General features: G+C 33.5%; 1 protein-coding gene and 1 long non-coding RNA gene across 4 annotated transcripts in view; both read right to left on the bottom strand.

Annotated features, from left to right (window-relative positions):
- The window catches only part of ptdss2 (phosphatidylserine synthase 2), a 30,977-nt gene extending 15,040 nt beyond the window's left edge, over window positions 1–15,937 (bottom strand). For 2 of the 3 annotated variants that reach the window (XR_015525493.1, XM_087310236.1), the window contains exons 1-4: window positions 15,631–15,937; window positions 15,098–15,213; window positions 13,390–13,491; window positions 7,479–7,561 (exon numbers count right to left, since the gene is read on the bottom strand). Coding sequence is in view for 2 of the 3 variants with exons in the window: in XM_087310236.1 (XP_087166362.1) it covers window positions 7,479–7,561; window positions 13,390–13,491; window positions 15,098–15,213; window positions 15,631–15,750 (421 nt within the window). In the remaining variant the exon portion in view is untranslated. 3 annotated transcript variants of the gene reach the window in all.
- On the bottom strand, window positions 578–5,326 carry LOC141380884 (uncharacterized). The gene is made up of 4 exons (XR_015526172.1): window positions 4,178–5,326; window positions 2,026–2,962; window positions 1,314–1,878; window positions 578–1,108 (listed from the first exon to the last, which is right to left on the bottom strand). It is a non-coding gene; the product is annotated as an uncharacterized LOC141380884 (long non-coding RNA).
- Window positions 15,938–19,343: the final 3,406 nt, after the last annotated feature.

The following is a 19,343-nucleotide window of genomic DNA, read 5'->3' as shown; positions in this document are numbered from 1 at the left end:
CTGACTAATTATTTATTAATGTCAAAACAAAATAAATATTTTCATCTGTAATGAAGTAGAAAAATCACAAACTTGACAAAATTTGATATTTTGATATATGTTTGTATTTGATGTTTATAAAAAAAACAATATATTTTTAACAATGTCAGTTTACCGGTGAGTCATATTTGTTTATTTACATTTCATTTTATTATTATATTTAACTTTTTCAGCAGAAAAAAAAGATTAGAAACCATTTTTTTAATTAAATTTCAAGATATTATTTAATCAATTACATATTTATGATTATTATTATTATTATTACGACTATTATTATTATTAAATATGTTATTATATATTAAATATATATTTCTATATCATTAAAATATAAATAGATAAGTTTACAAATATTTCCATCAACAATATAAAAAAATAACACCATACGAGCCATTCCAAATTCAATTCAAATAGGAGAATTCCTGATGGGCCGGTCCGTTTTTTAGCTGCGAGGGCCAGTGTCTCTATCTGCATGCACTTTCAGCAGTCGCACTTTATTTATGTATTTGACCATAGCCTCACTCTTCTTATTCATTATTTTGCAGCAGCCCCGCTCTTTTTATTTTCTCGCAACCCCGTGAGCAAAATGCAGCCTGCAGGTCATTCGACCCCAAACAGCGGCACCTTGGTGAAAATAAGAATTCGAATAATTAATATATTTGAATAATTAATATATTTTTTTGCGTTAAAAACATAAAACTGTTTGGGTTACGTATGTAGGTGTAAATATTTTATTTTTTGTGCAATAACTGTTACAAAGGACTGTATATCCATAAAACATTTAGCACAGAATTTATATTCAGATATAGGAAAGGACATTGTGATGTTTTAAAGTTTTGTTTTGAAGTTTTGTTTTTTGTTTTGAGTGTTGAAGATTTAGTGACCCTTTAATGTTCTCATATTTATGAAAAACATTTGAAGTTCTAAAGCAGCTGTGTCCTTGAAATAGATATGATAGTGCCATTAGAAACTAAATTGGAATCAACGTTATTTTAATATAGTCAGTCGAGAACTGAGGGGGGCCGTTCTAAGGCTTGAAACTCCAAGGCTAAAAAGGAGTCCCACTCCGGCCCTGCACAGGGCGATTACTTTACCACCGAAAGTTGGTTGTTTATGTTGAAAAAAAGATTTAAGGCAAAACTAGTGCTTGTTAACTAATCTGGATAACGATGGAGGCATGAGTTGATCAAGAAGCCGAAGATAGGGAATCCATGTCCAAAAGATGGGGAACTTTCTCTCCAAGAGAAAAAAGGGCAGGTGCTCGAGCACCCAAACACCGCCCTTCTGCACGTGTCTGCTGTTTATAACGAAGTAAATTAAATAACTCTGCAAACAGAGATAAACCAACTAAGTCTTCTCAGTTCAGTCTGCGGCTGCTCATTTTCCCCTTATGAATTTACTACACTGATGGTCAGAGCACCACGCACCACGGTTGTCATAAACCACAAATGATCAGTGGTTCATGACAAATGATCAGTGTTTTCAATCACAAGAGACTTACTTTAGGTCTCAAATGGCGAAATGCACATTTGTAGTAGCAGAACTTTACAGTTCATAAAATATAGCACCGTTGTCTGTGAAAAGAGCAATAATCATATAAGAAGATCTGACAACGTGTTTACTCATGCAGTATACACATTTTGTGCTCTCCTTAATGGACTTTTGCACATGCGGGTCAGTTTAGGAACAGGATCTGTTCACACTGCAAATCTGATATTGACCACATTTATAAGAGCAGTGTGATCCGATTTGAGCACTAAGCCTCGCAGTGTGTACGGAGCCTTAGAGAATTCACAGCAGACCAGAACGATTTAACAAAGGGACATTCCCGAAACAAGTGAGCTACAGACTCGGAAAAAGTCTCACAGAAAGAGCAGATGTCGTCAATAGCTATGTTTCCATCTATTTTGCAAATGCGCATAAAAAAAAAAAACAGTTGATGGAAACGCCATGATGGGCATAAATTTTGAAAATGCGCATAAAAAAAACTTATGCACCTAACTGGGTAGAATAAACTTTATTCGATAAGAAAAGATGCGCATAAACTGTGATGGAAACACTTATCGCACAAACTCCAGCATGCGCATTGAAAAAGGTCATGTGATTTGTTAAAAGAGATCATGTGATGCTTAAAATGTGTGTGAATGGACAAAACGTCAGGCTGAGCACATTATAAAACATCTGAAATGTTGTTTTGGTCATTATAAAACGCCTTACCATTTCAGTATTAACGTTATTATATTATTAATGACCTCCAGAATCAAGAGCGTCTGTGCTCCGCGTCTAACACCTTCAAACGCCACTGCGCGCTCACTGCTTGTCAGGATTGTCTTCTGAGGCGCATTCATTTAGAAAAGATTGATGCAGCTTCTCCTACTGCAGCAAATGCCGTTTTTACTGTTGATATTTGGCGCCAGTTAATCAGGAAGTGACGATTTTGTTCGCTTTGACTCGTTGGATGAAAACGATGCTTCATTCGCACAACTTTTATGCGATAATCAAGTTTTGCGCATAAAGTTTATTCGCATTTTTGGATGGAAACATAGCTAGTGTCATTTGGGAATTTCTGTAAAAATTGTTCAACTGGACAAAATCTATAAATAATGTTAATAAGAAATTTCTTTAATTTTATTTGTTTAAAAAAAAATCTGGGGAAGTGACCAAACATACGATAATTTAATATCATCAAAAAGGTTGTTCCAATAAGAAATAGAAGGATTTGAGATGACAAAGTCTAAATATAAAGATCTGATTTTATGATTGGATTTTTAGGGGAGAAACAAATTGATGCAACAACAGTAGAATCAGGACTAGGGGAACATACAGAAATCATTGAATTATTATGAAATGGCAATATGAAGAGTGGGATGCAAGCTTTCAGTGCTAACAGACTAACGTTAGCATTTTCCAAGATCTCCTATTTCACCTTTAAAGGGTCACGAAACACCAAAACACATTTTTTGAGCTGTTGACAGTCGTATATGTGTCCCACACTGCTAAAAACACTATTAGGACACCTATATTTCACTAAAAAGTGTAAATTGGTTGTTTTTGCGTTATTTCAAGCAAATTCGTACTTCCGGTTTGAAACGAATTTTTGAAGCTGCGTCACGGTCATGGTCATGACATAATATCGTGTATTCCAGCGTGCAGACTGGGCGTCTGTGCCAGAGTGAGTCTTATTACGTCTTACAGTGTGTTGCATTAATGCATGAGTAAGGCTTGGTTCAAACCAATCAGCGCGCTCTATTGTGCAACTTCATTAATATTCATTAGTGTCACAGTGTTTACGCCACAAAGACGCCACGTTGTGTTGGCAAAACAAGCGTGAAGTGTTGCTTTTATAGTTTGCTGCCATTAAGTTTCGTTTTTATTTTCTCTCTGTGAGAGCTCAGCTGGAGTCACGTGTGGATTAACAGTGTACGCGACGCTCGACAACAATAACTTACGTGTCTAAGGAGGAACATTGTTTACCTGAGAGCTGTTCTCATCTGCAAACGCTGAAATCCAGATTCGCTTGTAACGTTAGTCTTCTCTTCATAAAGATGCGGCTCTTGTTGCTGGTGATTGTCCTGTCTCTACAGATTTGGTAAGTGAGCGACCAGTGCTCTTTGTTTATTCAGTTTGTTCGTATCGAATTAAGTTAACTATTGCACTGAGTGCAAACATAGCACCGCATTTTGTGACTGGAAAAACACACGCGGCTTTCTGACGCTACCTGCCGTGTGCATCTAAGTTTCTGGGAAATGCAGAGTTTTTTTTTCTCTCATTCGCCGTGCGGTATCAAACATTGCATGAAAAATACACGCTTAGAGCAGTGCCTCGAATCAAATATCGCGTTTGTCGCGAGGGGCATGAATGAATTCCCTGAATGAAAGAGCCAAACTGCAGTTAAAGTCCAACATTTAATAATTTGGCAAATAATTCGACTACAGATGTCCATGTAGGTTAAACACCATCACTTTCTCCTGTGTGTGTATTTTGACTGAAACTCGCGCGTGCCCAAATAGACACTCCCACACCATCCCACTTTAGTTCCTCCGACACTCCCCCCTAAACAGAGCTGGACACGCCCACTTTTCTGACTTTTTCCAAAGCAGAGGTGTGAAAACACCCTGCTGAAACGAGGGGGTTTCATGGCCCTTTAATACAGCTTCATTCTTAACTTAACAGATTAAGGTTGTAAACCATTTTCTTTTTTTTTTTTAAGTGTGTTTGCATCCGATTCCCTAGTATTTGTTTCTATGCTAAAACCCCCAGACGCTCGTCTCCTCTATTCATGCAGTTCACCAGGCCTGACATTCAACACCGCTTTCTCAAAGACAGGAAGTCAAACTTATAATTTGCGTCATCACTTGTGATTTATCTCATGTCCTTGAGAGGCCTGGATTGTTCTTGCGCTGACCGGAGGAGTCCATCAATCATCATTCGCTCTGCTTTCTGTGAATGAGGTCTGGAAAGACCTGCACCCGCTCGTCCAGCAGAGCCAGTCGGCCCTCATAACTGGCAGCACTTGTGTACTGTTGCTATAACAGGATTATTATTACGGTTTCTTTGTGTTGAAACTCTTGGAATGCCACTTTCGAACTGTAATTTCACCTAGTGGGTGAAGCTACTGTGAGGTTTTGTTTAGATGCGACTCTTTTGATTTATTTGGTGCTTTTACAAATTTTTGTTTAACAGATAAATACATTACAATACAGTACAGCTTTTGGAGCATTATTTTGAACATTTCTGTGTTCAGAATTGTGTTTTGCCTTTCAAAAAATAAATAAAATAAATAATTAAATAAATAGGTGCGGTTTCAAATTTTAGTTTAACAGAAAAAAATATATACATAATATTATATATAAGAACTATACTATATAAGAACTATAATTCTTTAGAAAACAATTAATGAAGATCTGAGCTAAAAGATTCAAACTTTAAATTTTACATAAGGACGGCAACAATTTATAGAGAATTTTGAGTTTTTGTAGAGAATTTAGAGTCTCCTTTATGAGGACATAAAAAAAAAAAATCAGATTTTTAAAAATAAATAAATAAACATATAAAATAATTGATCATAAGTTTAGTGCTTGTTTGTAGAGCTGCGAATTTAAGGCCAAAAATCATTATTTTTACACGAGCATTACTATAATCATATTAGTATTTTTAGGGTTAAAAACACTTTTAAAAATGACTTTAAAACAGTATTGTGTTGCTTTAAAATGAATATAAACATGACTGAAAACATGGCAACTTCGTTATTTTGACCTGTTACTATTTTTTGCTATTATTTATTTACATTTATAAGAAATGCCATCAAGCAGTTTTCACAACAACAAAAAAGGTTTTACTCAAACATTTAAATATAATATCATATTAACATATTTCATAATCTGTAAAATGAGGTTTTAATAAATGAGACAGACATAAATGTTTTATAAGAGACATATTGAAGTCAGAATCATTAAACCTCCTGATATAATAGCCTCCCTGTTTACTTTTTCCCCAATTTCTGTTTAACGGAGAGAAGATTTCTTCTAGATTACTAAACATAATAGTATTAATAATTCAATCCTAATAACTGATTTATTTTATCTTTGCCATGATGTCAGTAAATAATATTTTACTAGATATTTTTCAAGACACTTCTATACAGCTTAAAGTGACATTTAAAGGCCTAACTAGGTTCATTAGGTTAACTAGGCAGGTTAGGGTAATTAGGCAAGTTATTGCATAATGATGGTTTATCCTGTAGACTATCGAAAAAATATATAGCTTAAATGGGCTAATAATTTTGACTTTAAAATGGCTTTTAAAAAATTAAAAACGCCTTTTATTCTAGCTGAAATAAATCAAATAAGACTTTCTCCAGAAGAAATAATATAATCAGACATACTGTGAAAATACACAGCGCTGAACACAGGAGTAAACCCCTCACAAATCCCTCATTTAAATGAATATTTTCTATATGAAGTTTTACAATATTATATTCATGCATAAACATTAGATTTGGCTAGATTTAGTTTATGATAGTTACTAATGATACTACAATATGTAGTGTAATTTATTAATGAAAAGTTGTAAATATTCATACAATATAATGCTCATCTCAAAATATTTCCCTTTACTATAAATTACTGTAGTATTTTAAATGTGTAACACCTGGTTTTATTAAAGTTTCGCGGTTATATTCTATAATTTGTTTCTGTTTGGTGCAGCAAATTATTTGCAGTAAATAACTGAACTGAACACTTCTGCCTCATTGACAGTTTTATTGATCACTAAGATGTGATTGGCTTAAATTTTAAGTTGCTGTGATTTAAAAATGAACATTTTAAAAATAGATGTATTTATTGCAAATATTTTTTGTATTGCAATAAAAAGTAGCTTAGATGTAGCTAGGCTACTTTTGCCAAGTAGCCTTTAGCTTAGTTTGCTACATTTCCCAGAGGGTAGCTTTTAGTGTAGTTAAGCAACATTTTAAGTAGAGTAGCTAATAGCTTAGCTCACTCCGTTTTCAAGTAGTCCCACACTGCATGCACTATAGGTGAACTGAAAAAGCTAGTAGTGTATGTGTGTGAATGCAAGAGTGTATGGGTGTTTCCAAGAGTTGAAGGGCATGGAGGGCATCCGCTGTGTAAAACAAATGCTGGATAAGTTGGTGGTTCATTCCGCTGTGGCGACCCCTGATTAATAAAAGAACTAAGCTGAAAAGAAAATGAGTGAATCTTTCTATTTTTCAACATGTTCAGTGACTAAAATATTATTTTATTAAATATATTTGTTCAATAAATCTGATTTGTTCAAATGCAGCAAATTGCATGACCTATATTCACTGAGAAATTAATAAAAAAAAGACTCATTTATAAAATGGGTTGTACTCAATTATGTTGAGCACGGCATATATACACGCATCCACACTTAAAACACTCCACATAGTTACTGTACATCTAAGACATACTCCAACTAATTAACATTATATTGCAACCCCAAAAAAACCCATAAGTGCTATGTGAAGACTTCCGGGAACAGGGTGATGAATCATATGACTTGGTGAATCATTTATATGAACTTGTGATTTCAGAAAAATACAAAAGAATCAGTTTTTTCAAAGCTATTTTCAAGGTCTTTCTAGAAGTCAGATTATTGCATCATCTAGCTTTAATGCAATGAACAACAACACAAAAAGTCTATATTTGTTTAGTCACGCTCTACTGCTAGCTGCTGGAAAGTATGTTACTGGAAAAGCTGCTGAGAATCATGTCACAGTACTGAAACCTGTGGTTAAGTCCCTACTTTTAGCTGCTCCACAATTATAGCATCTCCACGTCTATTTACAGTAAATGACAGGAGGGCGATGTGACACCTGGGTTAAGGTTAAATCATCTGAGAGTGAAGGTGAGCGCGCTCTGCTCAGGGTTAGATCATGTTTAAGTAAAGGTAAAGGGTCTGACCTGGATGAGGACGAGTGAAAGGGCCATCTTTAGCTTGTGTTACTCCAAAACAAAGGAACACCAGAATACTGGCTACAATTCCTCTGAAACAGACAAAAACAAATGTGTGTTAAAAACAAGCAGTGAAAGTTTTATTTCCTCCCCCTCACTTTTTTTGTTGAATGACATTCCTAAAAACCTCTTGAACTCAAACCTCTGTTTACAGCTCTGACATTTTGGCTAAGAAATTGTATATTACTTAAATGGTGTAATTCTCAAAGTCCAACTATTTCCATGTGGATTTTCCAGTTGTTTCCTTAGAAAGATTAATATACAACCTCTAAAACAAACAGGACAAATTCAGAAGACTTTGAAATCCTCTCCAATCCTTCCTACACAAACTCAGATTTTTTATTTTATTTTAAGATAGTTCTGGCTTCTTTTTTTTTGGTTTTTATTAAATTGTAATTATTGGCAGCCCTCAGGGTTTGTTTGTTTGTCTGATTGTCTTTGTATTATTTAAAAGCCCTAATAAACAAAAACAAGCCGTAATTGAATTGTAGCAAGATTTTTGTTCATAACTCGGACACATTGCCGAGGTGCTCCTGTGACAATTAAAAGCAGTTGCTTTCTGTTAATTCCTTATTTACACAAATTTTAAAACAATAAAACACTTGAAAACTTTGGATTTAAAGCAAAAAAAAAAAACGTATGTTTTTATTTATTTTCCTCTCTCTCTCTCTTTCTCTCTCTCTCTCTCTCTCTTTCTCTTTCTCTTTCTCTTCTCTCTCTCTCTCTCTCTCTCTCTCTCTCTCTCTCTCTCTCTCTCTCTCTCTCTCTCTCTCTCTCTCTCTCTCTCTCTCTCTCTCTCTCTCTCTCTCTCTCTCTCTATATATATATATATATATATATATATATATATATATATATATATATATATATATATATATATAGTCTATCTCTGTCTATCTATCTTTATATATATATATATATATAAAGATAGATAGACAGAGATAGACTATATATATATATATATATATATATATATATATATATATATATATATATATATATATATATATATATATATATATGAATAATGAATAAGCAAAAATAAAAGAATAAATTAATGGCTTATAATTAATGGATATATAATGCTAATACACAGTTTAGCGTTTAACTCTTATGAAGATAGAACTTTGAATGAGTACATAAAACTGAAGGAGAAAGATAAAACTGTTGATTTAAAGAGCTTATATGAAAATGTGTGCCTATTATGCACTGAAATATTAATTAATTTGAGAACATATAGAGACGCTTTTTCATGGGAGAGGCCGAAGCTTCAGAATTATTTAGAGAGATTTGCTTGTCAGTTCTTTAATTGGCGGAAATTCTCTGCAGAATCATGGCAAGTGTAGTTCTTCACAAGACTACTGTTAAAGCAGTTATACACTAACTGACAGAAGTCACCTATCCAAGTTTTAGGAACAGCAAATAATAACTTGACTTCTAGTTGATCATTTTGTATCAGAAGTGCTTTATATAAAAGGCAAAGGCCTCTAGATTACGCTTATTTTACCAAAATAAAATATGATCATGCCTTGATTTTTGAATTATTTAATTAGGACAGTAAGATCTGACTTTGCTTAGACAAGTCTTGTCACTTGACAGTAATAATGTACAGTATAGAATATAAAGTCATGCTGCAGTGGAGAAAGAATGAATATTGTGTATGACTCCCATGAGCTTGGAGGACTGCATCCATACATCTCTGCAATGACTCAAATCACTTATTAATAAAGTCATGTGGAATGGCAAAGAAAGCACTCTTGCAGGACTCCCAGAGTTCATCAAGATTCTTTGGATTCATCTTCAATGCCTCCTCCAATAATGTTCATGTCTGGTGCCTGGAGCATTATGACCTTCTTTGCTTTCAGGAACTTTGATGTGGAGGCTGAAACATGAGGAGGAGCGCAATCCTGCTGAAGAATTTGCCCTCTCCTGTGGTTTGTAATGTAATGGGCAGCACAAATGTCTTGATACCTCAGGCTGTTGATGTTGTAATCCACTCTGCAGATCTCCCATACTGAATGTAACCCCAAACCATGATTTTTCCTTCACCAAACTTGACTGATTTCTATAAGAATCTTGGATGCATGTGGGTTCCAATGGGTCTTCTGCAGTATTTGTGATGAATGGGATGCAGTTCAACAGATGTTTCATCATCTTATAAAAATCTACCTTCTGCCACTTTTCCAAATGATCAACTAGAAGTCAAGTTATTATTTGTTGCTCTTACAACTGGGATCGATGACAAGACTTTGTCAGGTAGTGCATGTATAATTCACAAACTCTAGTTTTTAAGCATAATTTCAAAGCAAAAATAACTAAAAAAAACAAAAGCTGCTTGCTGTAACAAATCAAACTCAATTAGTTTGTTTTTATGTTATTTATTTACATTTTTGGGAGAATTTTAAGTATTAAAGCATTTTACAGGTCATTTAAGTATTAACTGTATTTAAAGTTTATTAGTAAATCAGAGTTTAAAGCTGTTTTGAATATACTAATTTAAGAGAAATAAAAAGTGAAGATTTCACGTGTCACACTATTCATCAGTAAATTCTTCACTCAATCAACACCCAATGTGACGTGCCAGATTCTGATTAATCTCTTTTTTTTGTGTCTTTATATAATGGAGACATTTGCATTGGTGGGCAAACATAATGGCCTGGTTTAGTAAATGTCACCACTTCTATTTGCATTAATGGTTAGTTCACACCAAAATGAAAATTTAATCACCATTTAATCACCCTCAAGTGGTTCCAAACCTTTATGAGTTTCTTTCTTCCGGTAAACACAAAGGAAGATATTTTGAAGAATGCTGAAAACCTATAATCATTGACTTCCATAGTATTTGTTTTTCTATGGTACTATGGATGTCAATGGTTACAGGTTTTCAGCATTCTTCAAAATATCTTCTTACATGATTATTGTTAAAAGACCAAGGACACTCAAAGGTCTCAAACATGTAAAATGCAGGTTACAAATTATAATTTTAATTTATGGGTGAATGTGTGTGTGTTATGTGTATATATATAAATAAATAAATATATATATATAATGCATCCTAAATTAATCACTTACAATTTAGCCCACAATGGCAGAAATAACCATGTCTAATTAGGATCAGATCTTTTTTTTTTCTGCAAAAGTTTGTTTTTTAAATATAGTACTGTAATTCAGCTTTGTTGCTGTGCCAGGCAAAAGTATCAAGCTTAAGTCTACATTAAAAAAAACAACATCATTTGTCAACAGAGAGAAAACAACAGTTAAAGGGATAGTTCACCCAAAAATTCACTCAAGTGATTCTAAACTTTATTAAAGTTCTTCTGTTGAACACAAAACAAGATATTCTGATGAATGGTGGAAACTGGTGGACAATGAACGATAAATATTAGCTATTGTTAGTCAATGTCAGTTTTTTCGACTTTCCTCAGCATATCATACTTTGTGTTCGACAAAAGAAAGCAACTTAAAGTTTTGGAAACCAGTGATTCTTATGACAATTTTAATTTTTGGATGAACTGTCCCTTTAAGAAAGCATCTAATTATAGCGACATGTTTGACAAACTGCATTTCACAGTTGACAGCTATAATTAAAACTGCTCAGTCACTTTGATTATTAGGTATATATCTAAAACTACAGACTTTATACATCTGGCTTTACAAGACTATAGTTCGAATTAATTAAATGAGTGGTTCTGATAACAATTTCTAGGTGAACTGTCCCTTTACGAAAGCATCTAATCATAGTAACATGTTTGTCAAACTGCAATTCACTGTTTTATGTAAACCTTTTTTCCAAACTATTAAAGACTATTTTGAATTAATCATTTTTATTTTAATATTTTTTTCTTTTTTTGCTTTATTTTAAACATGTTTTGTTCAGAATTGTGCTTTTCCTCACAAAAAAAGTCTTTACATAAAAATCATTCTACTGGTTTTCGTAGATTGTGAAGAAAGGGTTTATCTTTTGCATATTTATTTTCTAAGTAAATTAAAAATTACTACTTAAATGGATAGTTCACAAAAAATAATTCTGAAATCATTCATTCACCTTTCACTTGTTCCAAACCTTTCTGAGTTTCTTTGCTCCGTTAATCACAAAATATATTTTGAAAAATGTTAGAAACATGCAACCATCGATTTCCATAGTATTTGTTTTTCCTAATATGAAAGTCAGTAGGTACAGATTTTTTAGCATTCTTTAAAATATCTTCTTTAGTATTCAACAGAAAAAAGACACACTCACAAAGGTTTGAAACCACGTAAGGGTGAGAAAATAGAGTAAATAAAGGCAAATATTTATTTTGGGGTGAACTGTCCCTTTAAAAAACTGATTAACAACTTCACAGAAGTTCTGCCTTCAACAGCTATTATTATTCCAGTGCTTCCCACACATAGACTTTACTTAAGCAGGCCGCCCAGGTATAATAGTGATCACCCAAGCATATTTAGTGACACTTTTTTTTTTTTTACTATTATCATCAACCTTTTACACTTTTTGTATCTCTCTTTTGTATCTCTCGGCTCTCTCTTTCGCGCTCTCTCTCTCAGCTCTCGGTGGCTTGCGCTCAGGCGGTCTGGCTGGCGGTGCTCCGCACATGCCAAGATCCATCTACATGCCGCTCTCTTAACTGTTTTGTACGTGTTAACTTTTGGATCCTTTAGTTTTCTTAATGTGTTGACTAGTTTGTTTATTTTGATACTTTGTTTTTTGAAGCGTTTTGGTATTAATTTAGTTTCGGTATTTATTACGTTTTGGTATTAATTAAGTTTAACGAAGGAAAGCAGTGGGCTGGAAGAATCGCCTGTTTTTTTATTCCTTTCATGGGAGTTGTAGGTAATCTATCCATTAAGAACAGTTATAGTCAAACTGTTTTGTTTAGCTGCCCTACCTGTGTTTTGTTAATATTTTGTTGCCTGTTTTGGAACATTTGATTTTTAGAACGATTTATTGACGGGACTTTAATTCGTTAATTCAAGCGTCAGTGTCCTTTCATGTTCGGCTCAAACCTTGATGTTGTTATTCAAGCCAGTTTTGGGCTGTAATACTTGTAATTATTAAAGTTTTAGAGTTAACGTCTGTTTTTATTTATTTTTTCTGTAATTTATTTCTCATTTTCTGTATATTTTATTAACTTTATGATGTCAATATATTGCATATTTTATACATTTCTAAAATAATTTTAAGTCTAAAACAAACTTGAATGTCAGAGAGAGAAACAGAGTTTATCTGTCAGTGGGTGCACATGGCTCCTGAATAGCATAAAATTAAGAGAAATAGTAGATTTCTTTTTTTATTTCTTAAACCCATTGAAAAGAAACAGTGTATAACAGGGTCATAATAAATGCAATCATTGTTAAAAATTAAATTGTGTTTTGTTTGGTCGCATATAGTTACTAATTATGTGATGTGGGTAAATGGGGTAAATTAATCCGGCCACCACCGCAAGTATACTTCAAACCTGTGGGAAGCACAGCATTCAGAATCAATTTCACAATCCAGAACTGAACTGTTGCACCATATTTTTCCTTGAGTGTTTGTTTTGTAGTTTGCTTCTTAGTTACTATGGTGACATTCTCAAATGGTTCAAAACTCAAACACCACTTATAAAAACAGCACAAAAAATAAAAGCTGCTCTTTCTTCTGATAAAGGTCATGTGCTTTTAAGCGCAGCGGGTCGGTCTGTGACCTGTACTTTGTGATCAGCAACAGATGTCACACATAATCCTGTTAGCCAATAGAAAGCATGACACTTGCCAATCCCCTCCCAGCGATGGCCATGTGACATTTCTGGATAACTTTAGCTTGTGCTCAGGAAAGAAACAGTACATCTCATTCTCAGGGGCTCTGAACTGCAGACTTTACCGTTTAGTGTTGTACGCAGTGTCATGTGGCGTCTCCTCCAATAGTGTCACATAAACCAGAGCACATGTCAGGATGAACAGCACCGTCACGGTATGTGCCCTCCTGCAGAAAACCAGAGAGACGAGAATGTGTTTAAATGCCTATTTGAGAGACGTCTGTTTTGTTTCCTTTTGTTCACATCTCAAACCTGCCAAGCGGGTATAAGGGTTGATCATCAACAACCACGCCTCATCATTCACACCCCAACTCACACACACACTCACACAGGGAAAGAGACGAGAAGAGTGCAGAGATTTTATTAAAGATGGACAGACAGACAGACAGACAGACAGACAGACAGACAGACAGACAGACAGACAGATAGATAGATAGATAAACAGATGGACAGGTAATTAAATAGAAAGGTAGACAGACACTATATGTAGACTGATAGACAGACAGAAAGACAGACAGAAAGACAGACGGACGGACGTGCATTTTCATGTTGCACATTATTGTACACACACACACACACACACACACACACACACACACACACACACACACACACACACACCAACCATAAAACTAAAACAATTCCAAATATTGCTCATAACAAATTAAATAAGATTAAAGCAAAACAATATATAATAATTCAAATAAAATCAATTGTACAAAATGTTTCAATCAAGAATGAAAAAAAAAAACTTTTGAATGTGGACTTCAACCCTGCTCAATACAGTTTGAGATACTATACTGTAAATTATGCAAATTATAATTATGTAAATTATTTCATAATTATGCAAAAGGATTATAATAGTTAATAACATGAATAATAATAATAATAATAATAATAATAATATGAATAATAATTTGGATCGTAGTACAGAAACACATGACTGAACACTAGGCATGGGCTGGCATGAGATTCTGACGGTATGATAACCTTGGATATAAATATCACGGTATGACTGTATTGTGAATACTGCTCTAAAATATATTACTTTTCAATGTCTGGGTAATAAAACAAAACCTTTTTCTCCTTTGTACACAATATATTTTTATTTGAGAAACATTTCAAATATTTTGGAACAATAACCATGTCAGGCTAAATAATTCAAATGAATCATTCACTTCTGCTGACTTCATTTGTTTCAAAAACACAGATTTCTTTACAATTTAAAATGGCAATTTTGGAGATCCTTTCTGCTGGAGATACTGTTGTACTGAAAACTAAAAGAAATTAAAAATTGTATAAAAAACATACTCATACCTTAGGAACGGTATGGCAGAAAATATTGTCGGTTTTAAAACCTTGACTTTTCCAAACAGTGGTATACCTTGAACACGGTGTTCATCTCATGCCTACTGAACACATATTAGCATATTGTAGTTTTTATAGTTTTAGCTGTTATCAAAAGAAAAGTCCAAATTTTCAAGACTTGGCAGCATATTATGTATATAAACTATCCATCAGTCATGTTTTTCCTCTATGTGGCTGTGAGACACAAACAGAGAAAGAGTCTCTTCTAAGGCATCTGTCCATCTTAAAGCCTTTAATGGATCGAGTGTTGTTCTGCTGAGGTTGCAGAACAGAGAAAAGCCGAGCAAAGCTGTAATACTACCAAACAGCCTCTGGACATCACATACTCACCATCAGATCCCTTCATACACTCCACGCAAACACACACAATGATTCATTATCTGATGATAAGCGACATGAACTCACCAGAAGAAAGTGTTGGTTCCATCATCGAACACCTCGCACTCAGAGCGGCCGGGTAATGGGAGATCATCAGCGCCAGACCTCTTCCACTCGCCTTTAGCCATCACGCTGAGATACACCTGCAGTTAAAACTAAACCTGAACCAACCTACACCTGACCCAAGCCTCCTGAGTTTCAGTAACAGCTAACTAATCCCAACACAAGCAAACTCAGCCTAAAAACACACATCTATGGTTTAAAACCTCGGCAGCTGTGAGCTGAACCTGAACTAAACCGAGCTGACAGCTGAACTATCTGTAACCCAACAGACCGGTCATTTCTGACAGAACCAAACCAAACAAACCTGCACACGACTGACTTAACCTGTCCTGCGAATAAACCGACCCTAACCCAACATATCCATGCTAAATCTGACCAACACACATGAAGTATAAGAAAACCTCATGTGAATTCTGACTAAACCCAAACTAAACACTGAGATTTACGCCCGAACTCTACCTGAATAAATCACTACAACTCAATCAGCATACACTCACCTGAACTACGGGGTAATTGGAGAGTTTAGCCTTTAAAATAAAGCATAAAACTATTAAAAGCAAGTCACGGGAGCTCGCGCGCGCGTCCCGCCACTGCCCGGTAACGGAGCGTGCGCGCATTAACCGGATCAACAGTCGCTCAAAGACGTAAGTCTTAAAGAAGCGATATGAAACAACCTCTTTAAACGTCACACATAAACCCAAAGCGGACTCCCCATCCTACGAGAGGCGATAAAACAGTTTTATGGGCTGCAGCACAAGCACACGCACGCGCACCTCTCGTGCGCTTCAGAAAAATATAACCATCGTAAGGTCGCGCGGCATGGCGTCATTTCCGCTCATCTCATTGGCAGCGTCATAAACGTGTGTTTTGGTCATCAAATAATGTGCACAAATACTTCCCCAGGTTTCAGGGTTGATTTTTGTTTCATTTTACAAAATAAATAATTTAACGAATGCATAATTTTTATTTTATTGTAAAACTGGCTATGATACAGTCGATAATGCTTTGAAGTTGATAATTTTTCTTGGGAAGTTTCACATACACAGGGCAAAAGTAATGTCTACTTCCTCCTTTAATTTTTTCTGTAAAGATTTAAAAATATTTAAATATATTTATAAAATATAAAAATATTTATAAAAACCTCTCTAATAATGAAAAAAATATCTGTACAATTTAATAATTTAAATATGATCTATAATACAATATTTTGGTTGTTTAATGTATGTTCTGCATCATTAAAATTTGTATGACTGCTATCATTATATATAATCCTGTATACTTGTCAGTTTTATGCTTCAATTAAAAAAAAAGGAAACAGAAAATAATTTACCCTTCACTTATGTATTGTCTCAGTATATAAAAGTTATTCATATTCAGAAAATATATCTTCGTTACATCCTAAAGATACACTATGTGGAAAAAAAATTTTTCTCACCAAAATAAGGCCATACGTCCCTTATTTCAATCCCTCATAGTCAGTAAACCTACATAAACTCTTACTGGTCTGGGTTCATCAGATGTTTAAATTGGAAGAAGATTTGGTCGTTGCCTACCAATTTTTTATTACAAACTAATTTTAAGAAGTCTTTAAATTTTTCTAAAATTCTGCATAATTTTTATCCTGTCAAATATTTTTTTTTCCAAGTTTAGACAGAAAACAGACCAAAACTGTTCATTTTGTTTGTCAGAGCCAGAATCTGTGTCACATTTTTTTTTTTTGGATTTGTCAATTCTAAAAAAAAAAACATGATACGAGATCTTTAAATTCATAAACAACAAATTATTGTCAAATTTCCGTTTAGAATATCAACATGTTATTTTTGGATTTTTAACAAATAAATAAGGAAGGAAGATTATGTTATTAATTTTTTGATAATATTTACAAAGTACCATATTCACAGATGCAAATGTAATAGCCAGAAACCCTTTTGTCCTGCTATACTAAAAGAATTACAACATTATACGAACAACATAAAGGAAAACACTAATAAAAAAGCCCTGTTTTTTTATTTTTATTTTTTATTTGAATCCTAAAAGATCCTGTAATCCCACAAGGCTCTTAACTTTTCTTAAGTTTGTCTTATTTGCCATATTTTGTAAACCCCTGACCCTTTTCTTTTTTTCTTTTTGTATTTGTATTGCTCTGTACTTTGTTTTTTAAGCATTAATAATAATAATAATAATAATAATAATTAATAATAATAGTTACCCAATACTGTTTAATTTAGTTATAAAATCTATCCCTGTTAAATTGATTCAACGTATTAAAAATCACATTTGCTCTAATTCTTTGTCTGTTGTTAACCCAAAATTACATTTAGAAGATGTTGAGTTAACTAATAAAAAATGTAATAATAAACACATTCAAAGGGGCGGATTTAACCAATAAGCAAGATAAGGAAAGTCAGGAAATCTGAGGGCCCCCAAATAAGTACCTGTTCATTATATATAGCATAATTTTCTATCATATTTTGCATGATGAGTGTCTAAAAAATAAAGCTTTACTGTTTATTACAACTCTGCAAATATATCCCCCACCCTCAATCATGGAGAAGTCCAGCAGTCAAATTAGGTAAAAGTTGTGAATTCATTTCATGAAAACAAATCACTTAAAAAAATTTACAAGATGCTTTACATGTTGTTCATATTATTTTGCATTAAGACGAAATGCAGAAAAGGAGTGATTGTGTGATATAAATCTATTAAAAATAAAGTACAAAATGTGCATTTTAAAACTTTTGGACCCCATGGTTGGAACAACTTAGGGCCCCAATATCACTAAATCCCCCCTGCACATTCGTAATATTTATCAGAAGCTAAAAAAAATACTCTTTTTATTTTTTTTAGAACTCTATTATAGTTTATAATAATTGCAAAACAGCCTGGTTAAAGAAATAATTTAAAAATAGCTATACACAATTTACCCAGTATATTTTTTATGATCAAAATACATTGAAATGAAAGACATCTGTAGTTTCTGTAATGCAGATAAAGAGAGCCTTTGTCATTTATTGTTTGAATGCAAACAGTATGTAAACTAAATGTAAACAGAAGGATCTAGCAAAATATATATTTAAAATGACAAAACTTTATTTTGTTTTGTTATTATTTTACATGAAAAGATACTATTTTTTTATTTTATTTTCCACTTTTTTCAACTTTGTTTTTATAGATTTTAATTTAAATACAAAACCCAACAAACAGCACAGAATGTTAACTTATGATATTTCAGAATCTACTTTCCCACCCCAACATTGGTTAAACAAAAATGACATTTAAAATAAATTATAACATAGAATAAAATACAGTACTGTAAAAATACAAATACAAAAAAAAAAACTATTACATTGAATTTTAAATTACAGTCATCTTTCCAAAGACATCCTTTTTTCTATCCATTTATAAAGCAACTGAAAGGGGACCTCACTTTTTTAAAAGTCTCTGCTTTACCTCTGATTACGTAAGTTAATTTTTAAAGAGCAAGATTATTAGACATTTCCTTTGTGCAAGAACAGGTCTTTGGTTGTTTTTCCATACCAAAAAGATACATTTTTTTAAATTATGAAAACAAACCCAACAAAAGTCTTGAATATATTGTTAATCTCCTTAATTTATTGGCAATATTTCACATACACAAACAGAAATCTCTTATCAATTATTAGGTTTTTTTGATTCCCCTGTTCACTGGATATACAAATGCTGTTTGTTATGCTTTGTGGATTTTATATATATATATATATATATTACCATTATATATTTTTGTGTTCACCTTTTATATTGTTATGTTGCATGTATGTTCCTGATAAGTTGTGCATTAAAAACAATTTTTTTAAAAATATTATGCACACAAATATGTAGAGCGCTGTGTTCTGCTGCAGCCACTATTTGATCAACCTATTTGTTCATTATTGATGATTTTAATGACGCTGTAATGTGATACAGTGTGTGTGTGTGTGTGTGTGTGTGTGTGTGTGTGTGTGTGTGTGTGTTTACATATTTCAAATAGAGACTCAAATCTATAGATATTCCTTCACAGGTTTACACATGGGTGACATATTAGGTCAGGGGTGCCCGCTAATCAAGCTCTTACTAGATATACTAAAAACTTCCTGGCAGGTGTGTTGGAGCAAGTTGAAGCTAAACTCTGCAGAACCCCGGCCCTCCAGGACCAAGTTTGGGTATTAGGTGTACATAATTTAATCACATGATG

Source organism: Danio rerio, chromosome 25 (genome assembly GCF_052040795.2).
Source record: "Danio rerio strain M-AB ecotype USA chromosome 25, GRCz13ab, whole genome shotgun sequence".
NCBI classification, from domain to species: Eukaryota; Metazoa; Chordata; class Actinopteri; order Cypriniformes; family Danionidae; genus Danio; species Danio rerio.
Note: the sequence above shows the minus strand (reverse complement) of the source record. Positions and strands in the feature narration are given on the sequence as shown.